Source organism: Mastigoproctus giganteus, chromosome 8 (genome assembly GCF_048544385.1).
Source record: "Mastigoproctus giganteus isolate SK-2022 chromosome 8, ASM4854438v1, whole genome shotgun sequence".
Taxonomy (NCBI): Eukaryota; Metazoa; Arthropoda; class Arachnida; order Uropygi; family Thelyphonidae; genus Mastigoproctus; species Mastigoproctus giganteus.
Window position 1 is genome coordinate 222,230,005 of NC_143582.1, and position 26,746 is coordinate 222,256,750.

Here is a 26,746-nt window from a genome sequence, read left to right on the forward strand (position 1 = left end):
GGAGGCACCTTGTAATGTGAAGCTCTAAGCTTCACATTTGATACTGACGCGGAGGTCCCTTCCCAAGCCGTTTTCTTTCGGCAGTCAGCGTGAACGATAGGCCTAACCGATTTGGTCTCAAATTGAAGATATTTCTTCCTACGTGTGCAGAAATATGGGAAAATAAAAATTTTCGAATAGTTTTATTTAGAGAACGGGCCAGGCTCACATCTTGTGGTATGGGCTTGGGTCCTGAGCTGGATATCATCCTTTTTCTTGGCGATTCCCCTCTACTTCTCTCTCGGGGTAATTTAGAAAATTTTTTTGGTTGGTGCAGCATAAGCCTCAGGCTTCCTTGCACCACGTAGCTAATAATAACGTTCTCGTGTAGCGCTATCTACCTTAAAAGAATAAAACACTATTCTTTTTAAGGAACTGTATCTGATATTTCAGGCTATGATACAGAAAAGAATCAACAAAACAGAAGTGTGGATATATCGTTTTGAGTTCAAAAAGGACCAGCAAGTGTGACTATTCTGGAAATAGAGGTGCTTATTAAGGATTAATTTGAGTAATTAAATGCTGATCGAATCCTTACTCTTTGATGAGGCTCAAAGAAGTTTTATGGCTCCAGCGACTCAAAAATCTGATTAATTGGAGAGCAAGTGGTTGCTGGAAACATTCATGTTGTGGACACTTGAATAAATAATGATATATTCAAGTCTGACTAAATAGTTTAGTACACTTAAGATATTAGAATAAAAAAGTACCCAATTCTTGTAACAAGTTTAACTTTTATTAGGTAAATTTAATAACAGAAATAACACTTAGTGTATATTTTAGGATGCGAAGTTGTAAACATATGTATAAAAACAAGAAACATTTTAGATAATATTGAAACGAGTTTAGACAAATTTGTTATTAAGCTTCGTTCCCGAGGTCAGTTTGCACAGTTACCTCTTCTATATCAAATTGAACCTGGCCGAGAAAGTTTCCAACCCATGGATACCTGGGAGGACATCTACCGCACACTTCCATGTAGTAAGTTTCGTCTTCTTCCGCCATATCCAGGATGCACATTTTCTGGTAGCAAGCTGCTTCGTGTATCTGGCAATCCCAGGGAGTAAAGCTTGTCATGTTGACATTTTCTGTTGGATATTTTATCCACTGAAGAGCCTGCTGCATCGTTACAAACCACGCGTCAGGATAGTTTAAGAGAATGTGATCGATGAAGCTTTCCAAGGCGTTAACTTTGGCTTCGTCATTAACCCAAGTCACGTGGAAGTTTAGAGCCAATGGTGCACGATTGGTGGTGTAATGACGGATAAAGTTTTCCATGAGGAAGTCGAAAACTACGTCTTCGTCGCTTGGAAGGACACATTGGTCAGCCAAGACACAGGAGCTGCCAGGACTACTTTCTTCATATAAGGAGTTGAGTGGAATTTCCCAGACTCCAGGGAAAGAGTGGGTTGGGCACTTACGCAGACACTTGTGAGGAATTCTGTGGTTCAAGGTGTATGGCCAGATTGGTTGACGGGAAGGAGAAATAGCTATGGAGGAGTCGTAATCTAGGATATAATCGTAAGCCATTTGCATCATGTCGTTACCACCGGGACTCAAGTACGGTGCTCGCATACCGAGAAGATCTTCGCGAGAGATATTGGCAAAGGTGTGGATTATTTCTTTCATTCCGATTACCTCTTCACTCCAGTCGCTTGACGATGCATCTTTCCACCATCCTTCTGGTTCTCGTTGACTGATTGATAACATGCCTATTTCGTGGCCAGCAGCATGTAGATGGTGGACCTGAACATAACTAGTGTATTGATGGGGTATAAAGAAAGTTGCCCGGATTGGACACTTGTTAGGATTTAATCGGCTGCTGTTTAATATGGAAGTGTAGGTTTCGATGTTAAGGATGTTGACAGCTCCTCCGAAGCTCATAAGAATCATTTGAGGGGTATCCTTCGCTAGGAGGGATCCAGGAATCTGTGTTCCATCTTTACTGCAGTAACAATCGGGTAAATTGCAAGTTTCTGGATTACATACTGTTGCTTGCAGAGGATCTTCTGTTGTAGTTATAGGAGGGAGTTCTACTGGTCCACAAACTAGATCTGGTGTCTTGTAGGTACAGTGTTTCTTTATGGCATCGAAGTACAGAGGCATTGGACAGATGGAGTCATATGGGTTACTGTTATGACAGATGTAGAATTTCCTGCAGTTAGTTGGGTTTGCAAACAATCCTTCTGGTTGAGGGCATTTGTCTTCATTTCTACCAGAACGTCTTGCTTCGGCCGATGGCGCTGAAAAAGAAAACCACGTTTAGTTTAACTAAAAGAAAACTAGCTTTACAGAATTAAATTCAATGTTCGTATTAAGCTATAGAAAGCTTAGTCAGTGATTAATGATCATTAATTGAAAAAAATTTGAACAACTCATTTTCCGAGTCGCTTGACTCAAATTAGTGTGAAAGGCTGCAATTTGCTTCAGACAGCATGGTTTAAGGGAAAAATCTTGTCTGATCAATTTAGTTGGATACTACTATGCAAAAAATTTATTTGAATTTCAGGAAAATTTTACCGTTTCACACAAATTGGAGCAGTGTGGCATTAACGGCAAGTTGCTGCATGGATGAAGGAATGGTTGAGTGGGAGAAGACTGGTAATCGATGGACAGTGCCCTAATGTTATTAGTGGAATCCTCCAGTGTTCGGCCCGTAGTTTATATTTATCAATAATATAAATCGAGGGATGAAGCTTAATGCCAAAGTCTGCAGATGATACAAAGCTTGGTTAATGACAGTGTCACAGGATCTAGTAAAGTTAGGAAGATGAGATAAGTTGCAATTGAAGTTCAATATTGAAAGCACTGCATATGGGTAGCAGTAACTCAAGAGTAACGTACCAACTGAGTGGTGGAAAATGAAAAACCTAGGGTTGCGTAATTGTGTAGTTGGATATGTTACTAGCAATTCAGACAGGACAACTCAGTGTTCTAGGAATTTCTAGCAGAAAAAGGTCATTATCCATCGTATAATGGCCATGGTCAGGCCACGTTGTTTGGAGGCCTCATTTTAGGAAGAGGTAGGTCTGCTGGAACGAGCACAGCTAAAGGCAAGATTTCCGAAGGGAACTATTACCAAGCAGGACTAGTATGCACCCTGCAAGGTGATCTGATTGAGCAAGCTCATAAGGTATGAGCGTGTCAGACGGCACCTGGGATTTCTCCCATCTCCGCTTGGGATTCTTCAAACTACACACGAGGGAGCAAAAATTCGACTTTTAAGACGGTTGAAGAATAGATGTGCAGAAGTTCGCCTTTAGCCAGCAGATTGTTGGAATAGTGTGGAAGTTTATGGCTTAATTCAAGAATCAACTGTTTTGGAGGGAGGAGTTTTTTGGCTGATGCTCTAAGCTTGCATCAATTGTCACTACTAATGACAACACGAGTTAGCAAAAGTAAGCTACTTCGGTTATATTTTGAAGACCAAGTCTTCAAGGGTACTTGAAGACTGAAGTCTTGACAGTATTCCAGATATAAGGAATGAGGTGCCCGTATACATCTAAATTCGTAGCGATTTTAGATCGCTAATTCTTCTAAAGTTCTGAAAGCGGGATAGTTAAGTTGCTTGGAGATAATGGAATACGATTTACATCGGTATTGCGTGCGGGGATAAATTTTAATAATGCTTGTAGAGTGATCGGTGGGCGTTTTTCACCTCGAGGAAAAATACAGGTACTGCTGGCCCAGGCAGTGTGACCTGAAGCTTTAGGTTAATACTGAGATACGAATAAAAGAATTTGATTAGTTCTGACTGATCAGTATAGCTTTATGAGAATGCTAGGATTGCCAAGTGCGTAGTTAGTGATGTAAAAACTACAAGTATTCCAGTTAGTGCGATGATTTCCACTGTCATGATACTACAAAAGTAAATGCAATTTTATTCCATAAACTTGGTGATATGAAGATTGCAATTATGCCAACTTCACTCGTTCTTTCAATTTAAGAAAGAGGCTTCTGTGGTGTCTGAGAGAAGTTTATCTTAATTCAGACATTTACGATTTAAATACGAAACCAATCGACGATAAATCAAGTCAATTAAGGTCACTTCTCACCCAGATGCTCGAGGGGAGTTTGGCAGTCGCTACGAGACTCACGCAGCGAAACCAAAGCTGTACTGCAGTGTAGACATGGCATCCAAGATGAGATGTGGAAATAGAGTAGAACGCTTTTGCTCGCCTTGCGTTAAGCGACGAACAAGCGTTTGCCAAATCATAGTACTCTATATAAAATAGAGAATAACAAGATGGAGAATAGTGGGGAAGAGTACACAGATCATCTCGCCTAGATTTAAAAGTGAACGCAATGTCAGATACCATACTGGCAACAGAAGGCCAAAGCAATTTGGTTTGTAAGATACTAGAATTCTCTTGAGATCTGCCACTTGAACAAACATGTTCAGAGTTCGAGATAGTGGGCAGAAAAAGAATTAAAGCAATTATAACTTCCATAATTGCTTAAGCTTTCCTTAGAAAAAAGCTATTCTGGATATAAAAAGTTAACAAGAATTACGGTAGCATTTGTTGCTGCAAAAATGGATTGCTTTAAACGGGTTAATCTTAAAGTACAAGGAATTATTAAATCTAAAACCTTACTGGAAGATACTAATCGCGTTAAGTAGCGTGATAGTGTCCCCTCACAAAGGAGAAAGTCTTAATTTGTTAGAAATTATGGAAAGACTAATCCTGAGAGTGATTAAGGTAGAAACATAACTTTGATATTCTGTCAGGACAGAATTTGCCTTCGTTGGTTCTTTCCCAGGAAATCCAAAGAAAGATAAATTTAAGTTCTAAAATCCATATACTCGTTACCTTTCTTTCTTTGATTACTGGCTGCATGACTTGCTCAGTATTGTTCCAATCATGCTGCCATTATCAACGGCTAAATGAACTGAATCAGATATTCGAAAAACTGACTAAAGAAGGTATGTTCCTTCCGGACAAAAACCTCCATATAAATTTCACTTTCTTACAAATATCTAGTTTTAATAATACTAATCCACAATACTCACCGCAAGCGACCAACAACAAAATAACAGTAAAAGAATTCCGCACTCCAAACGACTTCATCTTGACTCTGCGAGAACGATAACTCCCTTTCTCTGGGCTGTAGTTTATATAGACAGTTCACACAACAACGACACCTAGCAGAAACCGTCGATGTGCAACCATTTTCTGCAAATTTGCATGTTGGTGAATGACAAGGGTGAAGGAGGAAGTAAACTGCTATGCGGTAACAATATTTTGTTTTTCTTTTGGCAACCCTAAATGCAAATTATAATTAGATCCTGTATACGATGCTAGTACAGTCTGTAACTTTTGAACACAAAAAAAGGGACATCAGAGAAGCTAATTTGGATGAAACAGTGTTCGTGCAGTTTAAAAAGTTCCTTTTGTAGAACACTAACAGAATGGACTAATTTTAATTGAAGGCACCAGTGGATTGGAGAGTGCAAATGTATCTCCTATTTACAAGATCGGTTCAAAGGGTGAATTGGGTAACTGCAGATCTGTAAGTTTAACCTCTCTACCAGGAAAAACAATGGACTTAACCATATTGCGCCGTATGTGTTAAGTCTGTAAATTGCGTGTGTTCTCTGGAGACGATTTTGGGTTTGGTACTAACATACCAGGTGGTATGTTAGTCCCAGAATAACATACCACCTGGATGTTAGTACCAAACCCAAAGTAGTAAAGTATGAAAAAGATCTAGGGGTAATTGTACAGACTGACATCAAATTCTTTCTGCAGTGCAAACAACCTGCTAGAAAAAGTTTAAGTAATTCTATTAATTGCTTAAAAATTCAATGGTTATAATGCAGTAATAACAGAAGGAAGAGACCCAGAAAAATCAACTCAGCAACCAAGATGCCATTAAACAATCCTGCTAGGATGTCCATCTTGTTCTGGCTGTCAACTGTCATTGCCAAACTTCTCAAAAGTGTTCAAATATATAAAAAAAAAAAAGATGTCCAGCTGATGGTATGTAAAGTTCTCAAGCATTGAAACAAGTTAATATTGTATTACAATATTTGACCGGCATGGGCCATACATTCTCTTCAACTAAAAATTTGAAAACTAAACATAACTGTGTCAGTTTTTGGTACCTGAATTTTATTTTGTTTATTTATTTATTATTTTGTTACGTAGCGTTCTACATTTGTTTTCTTTTCGCAGATGTCTCCATCAAACACTTATATTTTTGGAGAGGACTCAACCACCAGTTTAATAACAGCTATTACAGAAAAACTAGATCTCAGGTAAGAATGCCGGTGGGTGATCGTTTATCACCTTCTACCGGTAAAAACTTAATCTTTGAGAAAATGTATTTGTAAGAATTATAATTACACTGAGTGACCACTATATTAGGTACACTACTCTTTTTCTAGTATAAAAAGCGGGTGGGCAGATACCTAGGGATTCTGTATTTATTGGTAGAACAGTTGGTATACAGTTTTCTGGACTATAAAATGGAGGTAATCGGTATTATGGAACTGTATTCAATAAATTGTCCGCTCAGAATGTTTTTCTTAACGAACAGTTAATGTGAATTGACAGCTTGCTACAGTAACTCTTTAAAATCTGACACCCACGGGGACTTGAAGGTGAGCCGGATTTTAGCGAGATATACCAAGTGTATGAGCAGTTATGAGAAACATGTTTGATCAATATCAAGCATGAATGGGGTCTTGCAGTCCATATACGCTAACTAGGTGTTCGCCTAAGGTTCCAAAATAATACCTCAGAATACATTTGCCCTTAGATTTTGGGACAGTGAAGAGCCGATTGCATTGTTTTTCCAAGGCACCAGCTGCCGACAGATGGTCTATGGTAGCTTCAGAGTAACAACTGGACTTATTTACATCTGTAAACATTTATAATGACTAAAAGGTAGTGTTAGTGTTCAAAATGTAAATAGAACCTAAATTAAATTGTTGTCAATTTAAAAGGGAAAAAATACAACGGGTAACTCAAAGTCACTGACTTCGCTTCCAGTTCTATGCTAACGCTGTGGAAGAGGCCTAGTGAGTGACCTGGAGCCACCCGTTGTTTTATTCCCAGCTATAGTTGTAATGAAGGAAAAAAACCTTAGCTGTGTGGAATGAAATATTTATTTGTGCGCGTTAGAAAGCGACTGTTAATGAAGAGATGGATTTAATATGATATCTCCAGATTTAATATGATACTTCAAATGATATCTAAAGTGGAAAAGTTCATTTCAGAGTGACATTCGCTACTTTAATCGCATGCCAATTATCTTTATTGAAATTTTCTAGAGCACAATTTGTTCCAGGAAAAGCAGCACATGGAAAGAAACTGAAAAACGGTACTTGGGTGGGAGTGATTGGACTACTTCTGAAAAAGGTATTATTTGAAAGAGTTATTGGACTATTGCTAGTGCTATTTGCATATAACTTAGATTAGGCCTTAAAAAGTTAAGAACCAATTTTTTTCAAATATTACCGATATTTTTATTTCAGGAGATTCACTTTACACCAATGGTTGCTATAACCTCACAAAGGATGGAAGTCATTGATTTTTCAGTTCCTTACAGCATTCTGGATGTCGTATTTGTAACAAAGATACCTGACCGAATGTCTAACTATTCTGTATTTGCTGGACCGTTTAGTATGTGGGTAAGTGACATCCCGATTTGTGGGGATGAAGAGGCCTGTTATTTTGTAAAGACCATACATGTATCCTTTTAATATTGAAAAGGTTCGTTTTTGTTCAACGAGCCCCAAAAATTTTCATCACATTTTAAAAACTACCTTTTCAGGTGTGGATAGCGATTGCTATCAGCTTCTTATGTAGTGGAAAAATTCTGCAAAAGATTAGACAAAAGGAGGCTCAGATGACCGGAAGTCGCATCTCTCGTGTCATTGATTTCTATTGGTTTTTGTTTGGGCTTCTCCTTATGAAAGGTAATGGATTTTTTATTCACTTTAAAAAGGTCTTGCAGACATTTTTAATTTCGCTACTATTTTGTCTATTATTCTTTATGTTTCAGTTTCCTTTTCTTTTCACTGAAATTAACTAAGAATAATGATTTCTTCATTCATGTTTTGATGATTTTATAATGACAGGTGGACGGACAAGACTATTTCCATCGACATGCTCTCGGTTGGCTGTTGGAGTATGGCTTTTTGCAGTCGTGGTGATCGTGTCGAGTTATAGCAGCCTAGTTACATCTCTGATGATGGTCCCAGCTTATGAACCACCAATTGACACTCTAGAAGCCTTACAGAAAGCTTTGGAAGAGAAGAGAATAATATGTGGATCGGTTAAAGGTTCAGCTGCCACTGCAGGTTTGAAAGTAAGTAGACAAACGAAGTGCATGGACTTAAACGTATAACGTCGAGCTTTTCCCCTCCCAATCTGCATTGGCATGGTGTTTCGGTCCTTTCTTTGGTCACACGACAATACATTGTATACTTACATAACTAGTGCAATGAGCGATGGTAAATATATTTATAAGTACAGAAACTATTGATCAACCAGCCACGTGGCAGACATCATTTCAGTTAATGATGGTATCTTACTTTTGTGCAGAGTGTTTCTTGTGGCTAACTAATCCTAGCCGACTAATCCTATTGCACAGTACAAGCATTCGGCAGATGAATGTAAGTGTGGAGGAGCAAATGGTGATGGACTTAATTGAGCGATTTCCATAATCGAATGATTCGTAATCGAAATGGTCGCATGGGTAGTTACCAACTACTGATCATTCGATTTTTATATTTCAATTATTTGATTCGATTATTCCATTATAATTTTCTAATGGAATAAGTCATTATAATGATATGATTATAATCGAATGAATCATTCCAATAACATGAATATAATTGAATGAACCATTCTAATGATATGAGTATAATTGAATGGATTTATTTATTTATTTTAACATATAATATACACAACAGGCACACGCCCAGTTAAATTGTATAATAGAGCAGAAAAAAACAGATAACAGAACAAAGATTGTACAAAACATAAAAATAATTAGTAAAATAACACACTTTATATAATGAAAACGGGAAAAGTCCAATTCGAGGAAATAAAAAAAAAGTATTCATGACATCAAGTCCAGTGCCATGAAGAAAATCACAGAGAGCAGGTAGCTGCAGGAGACATCATCACACACACACACACACACACACACACACACACACACACACACACACACACGAATTAATGAGGACATATTTAACCCAGAACTTCATCTGTCAGCCATTCAATCTACTCCAAATAGTTCTCTGAAACCTTTCCTCTTCACAGCCATATCCAGATCAAACTTGTTCATGCGTGCTAATGTTCTTTTGTAGAAGGAGTTCCTGGACATCTTTAATCTAGAGTTACCGATGTGAAATGTAGTCTTCTGTTTATTCTAAGGATAGTTTAGGACCATTCTAATGATATAAGTTTAAACGAATGAATCTCGAATGATATTGGTGTAATCGAAATAATCGAATGATTTGTCATATTCGAATGATATGAATATAATCGAAATAATCGATTATGCCCGTCCCTAGAACCACATCACGAAACAATGGATACTGAATGCATTGTGCCCTTTTGTGGAGGCGTTCGTCGATGTTGTGTTCAATGTTTTTGTAGAATATAGTATTTATGGTTGAATTATTCCTTTTTTGTATTAATTTAACTGATATATTTAATTTTTTATTAACGTATTTGCTTATTTCAGTGTTTTATTACCTACGTGTTTATTTTTAAGCTTCGTTTGTCATATCTGTTTTTACTTCTCACCAGGCTTCTCAACTTGAATCATTAAAGACGATTGGTGAGTTTATTGACAGCAACGAAAACAACTTTGTTTCATCGAATGGAGCAGGAATAGCTCGAGTTCTCTCAGAGAAATACTGTATGGTTACAATAGACCCAGTGAGCACAGGAATTTTGTATGAGAGCAACCCGGAGATGTTTCTTATTTCAAAGGAAAAAATACGCAACATGCAGACAGCTGTCGCATTGCAAAAGGGAAGCATCTTGAAAGACCCAATAAGTGGAATGTAAGTGAGCTGAATCTTTAATTCCTAGTATACCAAAAATAAAAAAATAATAATAAAAATTAGCATTTATTTTGCTTTTTTACATATATTTTTCTTATATCTGATTTATTTATTTATTTATTACAGAATTAAACGCCTTGATGAAAGTGGAATTGTCAACAGGTGGCGGGATAATCGCAATTTTATATTACGCAGGAAGAGGCTAATGTCTGTGTCTATTCATAGTACCTTAAATGCGTTAACTTTAAGTGATGTTCATTTTGATTTTTACATATTGTATGCTGGCATGATGACATCAGTTATACTCATGTGTTTTGAAGCTTTCTCCTTTATTCATGTTCGAAGAAAAAGAGAAAAATAAAAATGCTATATAAGAGGGAAGTACCTTCTTATAATCGTTTATTTTTAATAACTATTTATATTTATTTATTTATTTTATTATAACTGATTTATTACCTTCTGAATTACCTTCACTTTAACGAAATATTTACCTATTTTATTATATCTTGATTACTTATATTTATTAATACAATATTTTATTTTAATTAATATTAAATCGTAGTATATTGTACCATTATTTAAAAATAACATCAAATGCCACAAAGTATATGACGTCATTTTTAGAAATTAGTGTTGTATATTACTAGTAGATGGCGCCACATGCGACGTTTATTGAACTAACCAGCATAGTAGCTTTTTAAACCAAACACGAACTTCTAGTGTTGTATTTTATTTTATTTTATTTTTATTATTATATATTCTTTATCTATTATTTATCATTATATTATATATTATCTATTATTGATTTTTCTTTTGATATGCCACTTCTTTAAATTTTATTTCTATATAAATTAATGTATCACTCGATTTAAATTTCTTTCTGGTGTCCATGCATAAGAAATTTCTCTGTCCAGTTCGATTAACTCTGCTATAAATTCTTTGGACATTTACCAGTGGTGTACAAAGCTATAGACGAAACATGAACTGCGCGTTAGGTGTGGGTTTTTTCCATAAAAAAATCAAAGTTATCAATTTTTTGATGGATGAGAGAACAGTTTTATCATTAATTACACTGATGTGAATCAAACAGAAATTGAAGATGAAATTGGACACCATGATGAATGAACGTACTTTTTTACTTATAATAATACTTTACTGGAAAATTAAAAATATATGTATCTTAGCATTAGCATTAGTAGAGGATATGATTCAAGAAAGAAAGCTTATGCAGCATCAGCCAAAAAAAAAAAAAAAACCATTTCACCCCTCCATTCGTTCCAAATGCCTGTCAAGCTTGGCCTTAAATTTATTTAGGATATCAACTTCCACAACAAAAGATGGAAGTCTGTTCCACCGATCAACCACCTTCTGTCTAAAGGCAAATTTCCGCACACCTATTCTACAACTGTTTCCTCAATTTAATCTGGGCAAGGGGAAGAATCCCATAAGCATTCAGCTTGCTCAACCCATTCAATGCCTTATACACCACAATCGGATCACCTCGTAGGTGCCTACTTTCCACGAGCTTCAATTTGCAGAATTTAAGCCTTTCTTGGTAACAGCACCCCTTAGTTCCCCCTCACCAATCTTGTTGCCCTTCTTAGTACTCGTTCTAGGAACTCTACATTCTTCCTAAAACGAGGCCTCCAGACCTGTACACAGTACTCTAGGTGTGACCTGACCATTGCCTTGTACAACGGGATAATCACCTCCCTCTCCCTACTAGCAAATTTCCTATATATATTATTGACAAGACTCCATGACCTGCCCTGGTAGCCCGTCTGCACTGCTCAGCGAACTTCATATTTGACTGCACAATTACTCCCAGGTCTTTCTCGCTTTCCACTTCCCTGAGTGTAGTACCACATAGTTGGTACGTTTCTCTTTGGTTATCGCTACCCATACGCAGTACTTTGCAATTGTCAATGTGAAACTTCAGTTGCTACTTCTCAGCCTATTTGCCCAACTTGTCTAGATCCGGTTGCAGTAGCATGCTGTCTTTACTGTCATTAACAACCCTGCCAACCTTTGTATCATCCGCAAACTTGGACGTTAATCCTGATATACTTTCATCAATATCATTGATGAATATACAAAACAACAATGGCCCCAACAGCGAACCCTGGGGAACTCCACTAATAACATTTGTCCATGAAGAGCAGTGTCCATTGATTACCACTCTCTGTCGTCTCCCACTCAACCATCCCATTATTCAATGTAGCAACTTACTCTTAATGCCATACCTCTCCAATTTGTACAGCAGCCTTCCATGTGCAACAGTATCAAAAACTTTCCTGAAATCCAAGTATATGATATCAAAATTATTTTTGACATACAGTTCCTCTGTGACCACATCATAGTATCCAATCAAATTGGTCAGACAAGACCTCCCTTTAACAAACCCATGCTGTGTCTTAACTATTACTGCAGTCTTGTCTAGATGATCCTGCAATGCTTCTTTAACCAGTGACTCCATTATTTTCCCCGGAACACAAGTTAAACTAACAGGTCTGTAGTTACTTGTGTCACCTTTTTAAACCCCCTTTGTGAATTTATGTGCGACGATTCCAAAACGTTTGTTCAACTCCGCCAAGGTACTTTGCGATGATATAGAACTCTGTAAAACTACCAGAAATGTATGTGTACAACATTATGTTTGTGCAGTTGTGTGTTTTAGTTTATTCTGGCCATTCAATTACCAGGAAGGCGATCACTTGGAAAGCCTGCCCAGTGTCATTCTGCACCACGGGAATGTGGACTACAACTAAGTGTAATCTAACCACCAGGTGGGAAGGCCAATACTATCGTCTGGCCCCTATGAGTTGGACAGAACTCCGCACCCACTGGAAGAAGTGCAATTCCAGTGGGTGCCTGCATGTCCCGTACTCTTAAGGGCCTAGAAAAATAGACGTTAACGTAGAAGAGAACTACCCTCGAGAGCAGTAGATGCCCGCCAATGAGGGCAGGAATTTTTATGTTTTTTTTCATCTGTATTAACAGAACCTCTTCTTTTGTATAGCCTCCACAGTGCCATTGTCCATTAGCTAATCTCATCTTTCGATGATAAAGCAAAATTAATCGTTGTGTATGTTGCCTTGAAAGCAGCCTTTGGGATCTCATCGACATAAAACACTTCTTACGCTGGTAGAATTATTTTTTCCACCTTCACAGAAATATCTTGGTCTTCATAAAATCCCTATTCACATATAAAACTGCATATCTCAGGAACCAAAAGTTAGTATACATTAGAAAAATAACTTCTGAAGTGCCATAAGGAGGAGTTTTCTCCAGACTTTTATTTATACCTTTCATTAATGACAAAGAAGACATTTTGGTGTATGCGATGACATCGTGATACTATTTATACAATACCTGGGAAGCTGACCAGCCACTATTACTTACCCTTTTGAATTCCATCAACATTGACACCCTAGTAACCAAAATAACATATACTGACTGCTTGCTTTTGCGCTTGATAAACAATAAATGTTTATAAAGTGTATATTTTGTAATTTCTGTATATAATTTTAATGTAAATAAAATTCTAATGATTTATACTTTACTTTATTACCGCTCGTGTAGCACAGTTGTATGGTCACCGTCCCCACAACGGGTGGAAAAGGCCCGGTTTCGAATCCCGTAAATGACGCAAGGCATTTTTATGGGCTTTTTTCACTCCACGGCTGAGTTAGTCAGTCTCAGGCGCAGATAGCAAGGTTTCCCCCCCACCACCCCGAAGAACTGGAATTTTTTGTCCAGCAAAGCAGGCAAATCGACCAGAGAACACTGGCAATTTACAGACTCCAATATACATGGGGTCTGTAAATTCCGTGTATTCTCTGGTAATGTATTCTGTGTGGGTAGTTGAAGTGACCTTAATATAATAGTTTTTCTTTTTATCCATCATTAGACGTTAGCATATGCATAATGCTCCTGTTGTCCTCTTCATATCCGTCCATCCAACGACATATAACACGACTCCCAATGGACGAATTTTCACGAAATTGTATAATTAGGATCTTTTAAAAAGATTTGACGAGCCATTCTAAATTTTATTAAAATCGGACCAATAGAAATTCAGTAATTATTATTTTTCATCTCAGACATCTACAGTAAACTATAGCTGAAGCACTGGATAGATGTTTGTTGCCTTGCACTGATTAAAAGTCATTGTTTTTAAGATTACACCCAACTTTCCATTATCATAATTGATATCCTGACCCACAAATTTTCCAATTGTTATAATTTGTTAAACCCCTAATCCTCTGTGATGGGTATTCATTGCCCACTGAATCTGGTTGTGTACAATTAAAAGACTATTCCTTTAAATTTACCTCCTTAAAGATCTGCTAAAAATCAAACTTCTTTTTCCTGTCCTTCCATACTTTGCTATAATAACAGCTATTTTTACCTCAACACATTTCGTGGTAACTTACAACCTCCCACAGACAATTTCACGGGTAAAAAACAATAATCGGCAGCTCCCAGAAAGGAGAGGTGGGAGACGGAATCTTAAGTATTACAAATAACTCCATAAAAACTTCCCGCTGGAAAAGCTACCATATATCAATAGCATTATGACATTCGATGTCACAACTCTAGCATTTGGTGAACGATTTTGAAATCGTTAGTCCCATTGCTTTAGCTATGGAGGGTGGAGAGATGCTCAGCAATCAATTAATCTCCTCGGCAAACTTGGGAGTTATTCACAGACCACCCATTTCTACGACGACCATAACACTGGCGGAAAAAAATGACAAATATCGTTTTTGCCTGTGGGAAAATTCGCTTACTGGGATGAAAGACTCTTAACTTTCCTTTTGTAAGGTCACTCAATGTCATCAACTACACGCTGTTTTCTCAGCGTGTAACTCATGAGGCGAAAAATGTTTTTGAACGTGTCTCATAATCTCGTAAGATACCGGTAACTTTTTTAATTGCTAATTTCGAAGATAGACGCTTAAAGACACGAAAATGAAGAATACAAACCAGATGACCTTATTGATTTAGGAAAATTCTTGAAATTTTATGAAAGATGTATAAACATTTATGAAAATATGTCTTGAAAGTATTTGATAGTTAGTATGTCATGAAGTTGTCGACAGGTTATATCGTCTGACCTTTTGTTTTCTCTTCATCTACGTAATATATAGAAAAAATCTTCTATTGGTGAAGTGAAGAACTAGTTTATGTCCAGCTGGTACTCAAATGGTAAACATCTTCGAATGCTGTAATTGGAACAGAAATCTTTTTGATACCTTGCACTATTTTTCGAACTACGCTTCACACTTGCTGGGCATCAACTGATTCACAGTCGCTCGTGCTTTCGAAATGCATCCACGAATAAAACTTACACGTTCATAAAACAGTGAAAAAGAAAGCAACTTACACGTTTATAAAACAGTAAAAAAGAAAGGAACTTATATGTTTATAATCTGTAGAAAAGAAGTGAACTTATGTTTATAAACTTATATGTTTAAATATTAATCTTTAAAAAAAACGTACGAACTTTTTAGTTTATAAATACTTATACGTTTATAAACTGTAAAAAAAGAAAGGTACATGTTTATAAACTGTAAAAAAGACAGGAACTTACACGTTTATAAACAGCAAAAAAGGGACTTACATAATGTAAACAGTAAAAAAGAAAGGAACTTACACGTTTATAAACAGTAAAAAATAAAGGGACTTAAATGTTTATAAACTATAGGAAAGAAAGGAACTTACACGTTCATAAAACAGTGAAAAAGAAAGCAACTTACACGTTTATAAAACAGTAAAAAAGAAAGGAACTTATATGTTTATAATCTGTAGAAAAGAAGTGAACTTATGTTTATAAACTGCAGAAAGGAATGGTCTTACACGTTTATAAACAGTAAAAAATAAAGAAACTTACACGTTTATAAAACAGTAAAAAAGAACGGAACTTAGATGTTTATAAAACAATAAAACAGAAAGGAACGTTTATAAAACAGTAAAAAAGAAAGGAACTTATATGTTGATAAACTGCATAAAAGGAATGGACTTACACGTTTATAAACAGTAAAAAAGAAAGAAACTTACACGTTTATAAACAGTAAAAAAGAAAGGAACTTAGACGGTTATAAAACAGTAAAAAAGAAAGGAACTTAGACGGTTATAAAACAGTAAAAAATAAAGGAGCTTATATGTTTATAAACAGTAAAAAAGAAAAAAGAACGTACACGTTTATAAACAGTAAAAAAGAAAGGAACTTATATGTTTATTTATGAACTGTAGATAAGAACGGAACTTACATGTTCATAAACTGTAGAAAAGAAAGGAACTTATATGTTTATAAACTGCAGAAAAGGAATGGTCTTACACGTTTATAAACATTAAAAAAGAAAAAAAAAACGTACGCGTTTATAAACAGTAAAAAAGAAAGGAACTTACATGTTTATAAACTGCAGAAAAGAACGAACTTACACTTTTATAAACAGTAAAAAAAGTATATGAGATGTTTACAAAACAGTAAAAAAGAAAGGAACTTAAATGTTTATAAAACAGTAAAAAAGAAAGGAACTTAAATGTTTATAAAACAGTAAAAAAGAAAGGAACTTACATGTTTATAACCTACAGAAAAGGAATGGAGTTACACGTTTATAAACTGCAGAAAATAATGAACTCACTCTTTTATAAACAGTAAAAAAGAACGGAACTTAGACGTTCATAAAACAATAAAAGAGAAAGGAACTTACACGTTTATAAACAGCAAAAAAGAAAGGAACTTACATGTTTATAAACTGCAGAAAATAATGAACTTACTCTTTTATAAACAGTAAAAAAGAAAGAAACTTAGACGTTCATAAAACAATAAAAGAGAAAGGAACTTACATGTTTATAAACTATAGAAAAGAAAGGAACTTATACAGAGGCGGATTTAACGGCAGGCGCACCGGGCGCGCGCCCTGGGTCCCGACTTCTGAAGGGCCCCTCAAAACCCCAACTTTACACTTTTTTTCTAATGACACCAAGTTTGATTTCATATGTGCAATTTTAATTACGTACAAGTTTACAATCGGTGATAAAACCTGATAGTATTTTTATATTCGCTTATTTTCATTATTTCATTACTACGCTTCATACTATACACATACTACGCTCTATACACATACTACACACACAAATGCTACAGGTGCTGCTGCTTTGGTCACACGCCCCACACCTGTAAACAAACAAAGCCTACCCGTGGCCATTTTTAAAAACCTCCATTTTAGTTAAGTGGATTACTATTAACCACAATCACCTCTCCATCCCCTTTTCTTCAAATGTATCATATAAACTTATCACTTCGAGTGTGCCAGATGGAAGGGCATTCATCTACAAAGAAATTTTCCAGTAACCTGATCACAGAAGCAGTTGTTTTTGGGTTTCACCAACGTAACAACCGAGGATCGAGACCATCTCGGGTAAAATTAAAAATAAATTGAATAATAAATTGTGAAAAATACTTTGAACAGCTAAGGTTATGAGGCGTCACCATATTGTGCCTCTCAATTAAGTGATTCAATGAATGGTGGATTTCTCTGCTTTGCTGGATAGAAATTATTTAAAAATACTAAATCCAGGAACAGTCAATTTCGAGTCAGTTATTAATCAATGTATTCTACTTTTAAAAATAAGTTTCACAAGCTCGAGATGAAGGCACACTCGTCCGTATGGTTCTTCCACCATCTAAAGGTCTATCTATCCGAGCAATTATTTGTAGGACAATTCGATATAAATTTGATCAGCACAAACACCCCATAATAAGGTTTTGTGCAAAAGTACGAGGTTAGGAATAACTTCATAGTAACTCCATAATCATATGTGTTCTCCTCCAATCTCTTACTTAAAATTAGACACCATCCTTTCAAGGATTTAGACCAGATGGCCTGTTCCGATATTCCAATAATTAAATTTTAATTTCGTTCTCCGTTCAGTTCCATTTTACAGGCAAAGTCATAATCCGTGTTGACCAGTTTGTTTTTTCTTGAGACTTTTGAGTAGTTATTATTTCAGCTGGGTTGGTTACCAGCCATAAAATTAGAACACAATCCTCTTAAAACAGTAATTCTATCAAATTACCAAACCATAGGGGTTCCCTCCAACCGTCCCCATGCTCCTCCAGCTGCGGACAGCTTCCAACTTCCGGATAATCCTCTTAGAACAGCCATTTACTTCTATCAAGTTCCTTAACCATGGGGCCGTTTACTTCTATCAAGTTCCCTAACCTTATTGACCCCATGTCCCTCCATCTGAGGACTGCTTCAAAATTAGCAGTCCCCTTCGGAGAAACCAATTGCTTCTATCAAGATCCCTAACCGATAAGCCTTGCCCGCCTCCTACCCCATGCTCCTCCAGCTGCGGACTACTTAAGAAGTTGCAAACAGTCGTTGGCCATTTCTGTAAAGCTTCCTAAACTCGGCCATTAAAAAGGATTTCGACTAAGCTGAGTTCTGGTTGAAAAAAAAAAGGACAGTCTACTACCTCTTTCCAGATCAACCATCCGCTCAGACAGTCTTTCTTCCATTCGAATGGTCCTTCAAGCTAGAATACTCCACAGCTGGTACCAAACTGGAACAAGTCGTTTCAATTTGGAACAAGCTTTTTAGTTCGTTAGTCCTTTATATAGCAGTTCAACAATCCAAATTGTTCAATTCGTAATATTAGGGTACCGGAAATAAGTTTGCAACAGTTAAGCATTATTGCGTTTATTGTGAATCTGTTGCGATGCCCAGTTCATTATTGGTTCATTAGATCTGACTCCTCTTCATGCTGAGACCTGCAGTTCAAAGAAGGTAATTGCTTTTTTCATTAGAAAACATTCCTCGTTCCTGTTAGTTACTAGCTAATAATTATTATTACTAACATACTAATAATAATAATTTAATATTAAAAGGATATCTCTTCGCCATTTGGTACAGTCCCTCCTTTCAAAAACTAAAGCGTTATTCTGCGAATGGGACACACGGTACAAACTTGCAACCACACCCGTGTGATAAAGGTCCCACCTGTAATCCAATCCTCCCATATTCAGCAAAACATATCCCTGTCAACGGGTCTAAATGCCTCACAAATCCCAGTTTCACGAATCATCAGATAGTAAAATCTAAAAGAGCCATATCAGTGGGTCCTGTTGACCGCACAGTTGGTCCTGCTCTTCTAGTAAGATCTTCGCTGTAGTAAGATGGTGGAGCTCAGTCTTTTTGGAAAATGAATTTGCCATCATCAACTCCCCTTCAATTAGGACATTAAGATGATACCCTCTATCACCTGGAAGTGTGTTAAGATTTATATCGTGTATCTTATTCGCGGAATAACGGTTTAGTTTTGTAAAGGAGTTTGTCTTTTTTAAACTGAAACATATTTATCTTTTCGTCGTATGAAAGATTATTTAAATGATTATTTAATTGGCATAGACATTGGAGACTTGGTTGAGCAACCTGAACTCATTCATAGTGCAGCAGGGTCCAAAAGAAGGATCTTCGCTTCCATCGCCTATTTACAGCGCATTTTCCATGCCGGTGTTATCGCTTACCCACTTCAGGTAGCAGGTGACTCTAGTATACACTCCGGGAAACGTGGGCCCTCCACATCTGTAACCAAAGGACACGATTCCGACCAAAGTCCATCCAGAGCCACGGCGATTAATGAACAGCGGTCCACTGGAATCTCCCTGTGAACAGAAATATGTAAACATTTTTATTTATTATAATTAAAAAGTAATTTAAATTAAATTAATTATTTCTAATTATAATTAAAATAAGTTCCAATACGAAACAACTTTTAAATATTAAAATACTTTTTAAATATTTTACTAATTATCAAATGAAATTTTAATTTAATTATTTTTAATAATTTAAAAGTTAGTTAAAATAAAATTTGTTTAGAATACAATTTACGAAAAAAAAAATCTTTTTACTGAATCGGGGGCTCTCAACAGCCCTCGAAGTGTGTCAACTCCAAGGAAACTTCCCTCCATCAACTCCGAATTTTCATGCTTCACTGAAAATCTACTTTTATCATTCTTAGTTAGTTTTCTTACCTGACAAGCGTCTCTATCTCCCTCCTTCAGCCCCGCAAATTAAAAGTCCTCTATCAGTCCACGTGGGAGAGGCGGATTTAACGCCGGGCGCCCTGGACCGCGACTTCTGAAGGGCCCCACAAAACCCAACACTTTACACTTTTTTCTAATGACACCAAGTTTGGTTTCATACGTGCAATTTTAATTACGTACAAGTTTACAATCGGCGGTAAAACCTGATAGTATGTTTATATTCGCTTATTTTCATTATTTCATTACTACGCTGCATACTATACACATACAACGCTGCATAGGCCCCCCCTGCATAGGCTCATCGGAGCAATAGAATCGTATTTTCCCACTATTTATGATCAAAATCTGTAGCTGTTACATCATCGATGTACTACTACACATTTTCCAGAGGATTTTGATGGAGGAGAGCTTCCCGACGCTGTGGAAAAGCTACTTTGTAAAACCTATCCCCAAAATAAAAAATCCAAAATCTGTAAAAGACTTCAGACCAATCGCTATCGGATGCTCTCTGCAAAAAATCTTTGAAAAAACAATCCTGCACACCATTATCGAGCATTGCTTCAAGCACAGGCCAGAATACCTGCACTCAGTACTTCCACAGAGATCGACCATCACCAACCTCATGGGGACACTGCTAAGGATCCAACAAGCACTAAACAGCAAGCAGCAGGTGGACGTAGTCTTTTTAGATGTGGCATCCGCCTATGATAACATATCCATCCCAGCTCTCATAGTCATTCTGCGGGACTACTTTCACATTGCAGGAAATGTCCTCCATTTATTAAAGAGCACTCTTCGGCGAAGACAAATTGCGGTGACAAACGAAAACATGTGCGCAATGTATGAGGTGGATAAAGGGGTCCCGCAAGGCGGAGTTTTATCTGCCACACTTTTTGCCATAGCCCTTGAACCCTTCTTAGCCCAGAACAAGAAGCACTTCATCACATACGCAGATGATATAAAATTTTTTATTACCTCAGGAGATCAGAAATCAGCTGACTACCACAACCAAGTGGCTAATACTAAAATAAAAGAACTTCAAGAGTACCTAGATTGTATCGGGCTGCAGTTGAATGGAAAAAAGAAGGCACATATGACTTTCACAAATAAAATAAAGCCAAACAAAATGAAAATATTTGTGAACGGCATCCTCGTCCAAAAGGCACAGACACACGTTGATCTTGGTCTCAAGTGGGATGAAGGCCTAACCTTTCTCCCGCACTTCACATACATCCGCAACAAAACATACGCGGCGCTTTGGGCAACCAGGTAAGAGCTCACCGGTATTAGAGACCCCGGTCTGATGAAGCAATACATCAACAGATGTGTTACTCCTATTCCCCTATACGCGGCACAGATCTGGACTTCAGCTCCCGAATGCAGTATCAAAGCCTTTCTAGGACTCGAATACTGGCTCTTGAGATGGCTGAACAGAATTTCAGCTAAACCTTTTACCATCTCAAGGGCTATACTATACTCCAATTTAGAGGTCACACCCTGGAGACAAATAATCACGTCAAGGAACATAATGACCCTCGCTCAGCTTTTAACAGGACGACTGGATGCACCGAAAGCCCGAGAGTGGATAGAAATACCCGGCGAAAAATCAAGACGAGTTGCAGATAAAGAACCACAACTGAAAGCGGCATTTACGCAGTTGGATAGCCTCGGAAGATTCTTTCCAGCAAACACCATCCAGCTATTCAACAACCTCAACATCAATCCTGAAAAGCTCTGCAATTGCAAATCCTACAGAAAGGAAGTTCTCAGAAACTCTTGCAAATACAGATGTGAGGATACAGTTTCAGCACCTTGTTAGGCCAGGCACAAGCCACTGGGCTTTAGGAAACCCGACCTCATCAATGTGTAAGGATTGACCTACCTACACAACTCTAATCCCCACAGAAGAAGAAGACTGCTGGAAAATTGAACTTTAAAATTTTTATTTTGCCGTATCACGGTCATTCGTGTTGTTTCATATGCTGTACGTTGTTTTGGCTGCTGTAAATATTTGTGTTTATGTAAATATGGTAAAACTCCCACTTGTGTGTAAGCAGAAGGTATGCTTCAATTGTCACGGTATGTTCTTACCAGTTTACAGTAGTTAAGTAGTAAAAGTATTTGCGAATAATTAATAACTCAAATAGTGTATTTTCCAGATAAAATGTAGTTATAAATCAGATATTATGTATTTCATGTATTTTATAATTGTAACATAGATGTATTTTTGTAACATAGTTGTATATGTATTTTCACCCTCTAGCCAGTAGCTGTAACCGGGTGTTCTCCTAAGAGAAATAAACTGATGATAATAATAATAATAATAAAGTATTTGCTCCTTTGTACTTACAAAGATTCTCCTGCAGTGCAGACTATATCGTATATTGTTGAAATTAAATTAAGATAAAATTAATTCCTGTTGTTACATCAGCGCCTGGATTTTCGTAGTTTATGAATAATTTTTGAATTTTAATTAATCATTAATTTATTGCGCTATAACGAAAAATCTCTTCTCTAGTATTCTAATCATTCAGACTATTAAATTTTATATTTTTCTTTTCATTGGTAGACTACCAATGGTAGCTAGAAAAATGAAACGACATCTATCAGGGGTTGAAAAAAGACAAATTAAAAAAAGACGCGAATATAATATAATACATATATTATGTTCAAATTTTATTGGAAATAAAACATTAATAGCACATAATATTTTTTATTTATTTAAAAAAATGGTTAACATGTATTTTTATTTTCCCTGTCTCTCTCTTTTTTTTTTAAGGGGCCCAATATTTTCTTCTGCGCCCGGGGCCTCAACCGACCTTAATCCGCTTCTGAACTTATATGTTTATAAACTACAGAAAAGGAATGAAGTTACACGTTTATAAACAGTAAAAAAGAAACTTATATAAACTGTTAAAAAATAAAGTTCATAACGTTTATAAACAGAAAAAAAAGAAAGGAACTTACATGTTTATAAACAGCAGAAAAGAATGAACGTACACGTTTATAAATATTAAAAAAGAAGAAACTTAGTCGTTTATAAAACAGTAAAAAAGAAAGGAACTTACTTGTTTATAAACTGTAGAAAAGAAAGGAACTTATATGTTTATAAACAGTAAAAAAGAAAAGAACTTAGAAACTGAAATTTACATGTTTACTTTTTTAAAAATATAGTAACAATGTAGTTGTTTACATTGTTATTATAAACATGTAAGTTAATAAACTGTAACAAATAAATTAACTTACATGTTTATAAATTGTTAAAGAGAAAAATACACGTTCACAAACTGTACATCCTTAAAGTGAATCCTTAATAAAGGATTCACTTTAAGTGAATCCTTTATTAAGGATTCGATTATAAGACAAATAATACTTTTTTTTAAATACAATTACACTACTTTACCCCAAAGCTAAAGTAATTCAATATGGTATTTAGTTGATATAAAACAATTTCGTAAGAAAAAATATATTTCACTTTATAGCCGAGAGATGGCGCAACTGTACAAATCAAACCCTAAACAGCTATTACAGGTAGTGCCTGGATTAATTTCGTAAGAACGCTCCGAGCTGTAGCATTCACTGGTGGTCCTGTTCAAAATTTGTCCTCTAGCTGAGTGGGGTGACAAGATATTTCTACTTATTCGATCTGCCAGCAGTTGTCTACTGCCGCCTTCCCTGGGTGGTGACCTATTTGAGCGGATGTCAAGATATCGGAGCCACCTGTCGACATCGTCTTATATGTTCCCATTTGTGCCCCCCACTACCCTCAAAAAGAAGGTCGTATCTCGAGTCCCAAGAGCTGCAGCGTTCAACTCAGCGGTATGTCTCAAGGCATCCGGGTTTACTCTAAGAAGCAGTTCAAAAATCACAAAAAATAAATAAATAAACCTTGGCAAAATCAATAAGTTACTTCGGTATTGATAACGGATATGGTTTCGAAGTGTTGGTTAAAAAATCGAAACACTTGAACAGCAAAATCGATTAATTAATATTGATAAATGATTCTATTGGCCATCCTTGGTAACTTGCGCACACTACTATCAAATCAGTTCTCGAATTCCATTATCAATCATGGTCATCGGAGATCCTTATGTTCCACAAATCACTTTAATCTATAAATTCTTTATTAATTCAGCGGTACCGTATTTGCCAGTATATGTGACGCACATTACTAAGCGTAACACCAAACTGAAAATTCGAATTCCGCGCTAGAAATACTTATATGTAAAGATTTTCTAAGAGTGAATTTTCCATGGCTGAGTTAGTCTCGAGAGATGGATTTCTTTTTGTTCCGGAGAAAACTCGGGATTTTTGTCCACCAAACAGCAAACCGACTAAAGAATTCATGCAATGTAGTGTGCTCTAATAAGAAGCAAAGGAAAAATGATAGTGGGAGTATGATGAGAACTTGTACATGTAGATGGAACAGAAAAGTAAATGTGAATGTTTTGTTATGGGAGATTTCAACATTTTTTTTTATTATTTTTATGGAAACAGCTTCAGGAGAGAGGAACCATTATAAGAAGAAGAGCTGGCCAAGGGTCAACCAGAACAGACCGCTATCTGGCTATCTCTACCATGTCCTGCCATCAACTGTCTCTTTGGGTTGCTGCGGTCACAGGTGAAAACATTTCCAACTAAACTGTGCTAAGAGGGGTCAGTTCAAGTGGGCTATATGCAAGGAAGCCAGTGGTTTGCATCCCATTAACTCCAGACCACGCACAGCTCGTCAAAACTGGTGCCATGAGTGTCTTGGAGCCCTAACAAATGGGGTACAGATCTGTTCTCCGATGAGTCCCGTTTTACAAACAGATTCTAGACGTTGTTTTATCAAGAGACAACGAGGAATGAGGTACCATTCCTCATTCCTCGTTACACCAGAAAAATGGATATTTACTGTGGAGGCAGTGTTCTCGTGTGGGGTAGGACAATGATCCTCGAAACCTAAATGCGACTTTTTAGGGATGTGGTTGGCCCAGATTTTCTTTTCATTTGAGTAAATGTGTTGACTGATTGTGCCACGTGTTCAGATTATAAACGGTTCCCATGGAAGTATCTATAGAAAAGGCATGCAACAGACACAAAATCTATGAGACAGAGAGTGGAGAGACTTTGTTAGAGATGGGTCATTAATTAAAATATTTGTCCTCTTTTGAAAGGAGCCTAGAAGCTTGAAAGAGGCTTTGAGCATACCACTCCAGATAGGAGAACAATATTCCATGGTAGGGCGGATTTTAGGGAGATGCACTTATGCCAAGAGAGATTAGAAACCAGAGTAATCTCTAACAAAGATATGTGACCTTGTTTAGAAGTCATCGAAGACGAGCATAGGAGGGTGGATTCTTTTTTGTGATAAATAAGACAGGATTAAGTTTTAGAAGCGTTGAAGTTAACTTTTGTTCGCCCCATTAGGGAATTAAGAACTTGAGACTGTTTGTAGGTGAAGAAGTTAACCAAACTGGAAGGTGGAATGTAATGTGCTATCATCAGCAAAGCTATGGATATGATTTCTAGTCAGTGGAAAAAGGCTATTAATATACAGAAGAGTGGGAGAAGGGACTGTACCTTGGAGAACACTGGTATTGAGTAGAATACAGAGAGCCGTCTACTAGCGGTCAGAGAGAAAATTACTTTCTCATTATCTCATTAAATCGGTCATCTTATGAATTGCCTTTCTCTTTTTCTCATTAAATTACTCATCTCATGGACTGTCGACTCTCTTTTGCATTTGGCTACCCAATTAATTCAATTACCAAATTTTTCATCGATTTGTCCAAAAATCAGAAACTCAAGTCAATATATCACCAGTAGGTCGACACTGACAGAATCCATATTGGCAATAATAGTTCATCAGACGGTTTTGAGATGGTTTAAGAGTAGCGGTGGATGGATTTCTCCATTGCTCTGGAAAGAATAGAGGTAAGTGCAATGGGACAATAATTCGAGTGGAGAGATTTGTTACCCTTTTTAAGAACTGGCCACATCAGCTTTATATATACACTGATTAGCATTAATATCTAGTCTCTTGTATATCTACAAATAACCTTTATTAACATGAAGCGTGCTAAAATCTTTAGCTGCTATGACAGCCTCTGGTATCCATAAAACATTCCCCACCAGTTTTTTGTAAGTTCTCCGATTTTTAAATGTTTTCGGCCTTCAAAGAGGCGGCCAGTTAAGTTCTGTTTTTTGGGAATCTCTTCTCACACGCACCCGACGACCAAATCATCCCAGATGGATGTCTGGGATGATTTTGTATTTGTCTGTCACAACGCAAGGAGTATGACAAGGAGCGTTATCCTTCTGATATAGGTCTGGGTGTTCTCCGACCTGCTGCCACAGACTAGGTAATGCATTATTGTCCAGAACGTCTATATAAACTTCAGCATTCATGGATTTGTCCAATACAACCAATAGTCCAAAGCCAAACCATAAAAAAAAAATTTTAAAAAACCAAAGGCCATCAAGCTACACCAGCCAAACTTCATTGTTGGGATGATACAGTTCGGCAGGCAGCTTTCTCTGGCCAAGCTAGACGGCGTCCAGCATTAGTAGTGATTAATGCCTTGTGGACGACAGTAGTAACTCACATCATGCAGCTTCCTGCGCACTCTACT

At 36.8% G+C, this 26,746-nt stretch overlaps 1 protein-coding gene and 1 pseudogene across 2 annotated transcripts in view; one reads left to right on the forward strand and one right to left on the reverse strand.

The window, feature by feature from the left end:
- Positions 1-862: 862 nt before the first annotated feature.
- LOC150082353 (chitin deacetylase 1 pseudogene) overlaps positions 863-26,746 on the reverse strand; it is a 164,716-nt pseudogene continuing 138,832 nt past the window's right edge. Inside the window, exon 2 of the transcript XR_016547319.1 lies at positions 863-2,282. The product of XR_016547319.1 is annotated as a chitin deacetylase 1 pseudogene (transcript). The remainder of the gene's footprint in view (positions 2,283-26,746) is intronic.
- LOC150082354 (glutamate receptor-like) lies at positions 6,216-10,430 on the forward strand. Its single transcript, XM_090380492.1, has 7 exons — positions 6,216-6,298; positions 7,316-7,403; positions 7,520-7,675; positions 7,819-7,963; positions 8,126-8,355; positions 9,810-10,069; positions 10,196-10,430. The coding sequence occupies exons 1-7, from the start codon at positions 6,216-6,218 to the stop codon at positions 10,428-10,430; spliced, it is 1,197 nt and encodes a 398-aa protein (XP_090236618.1).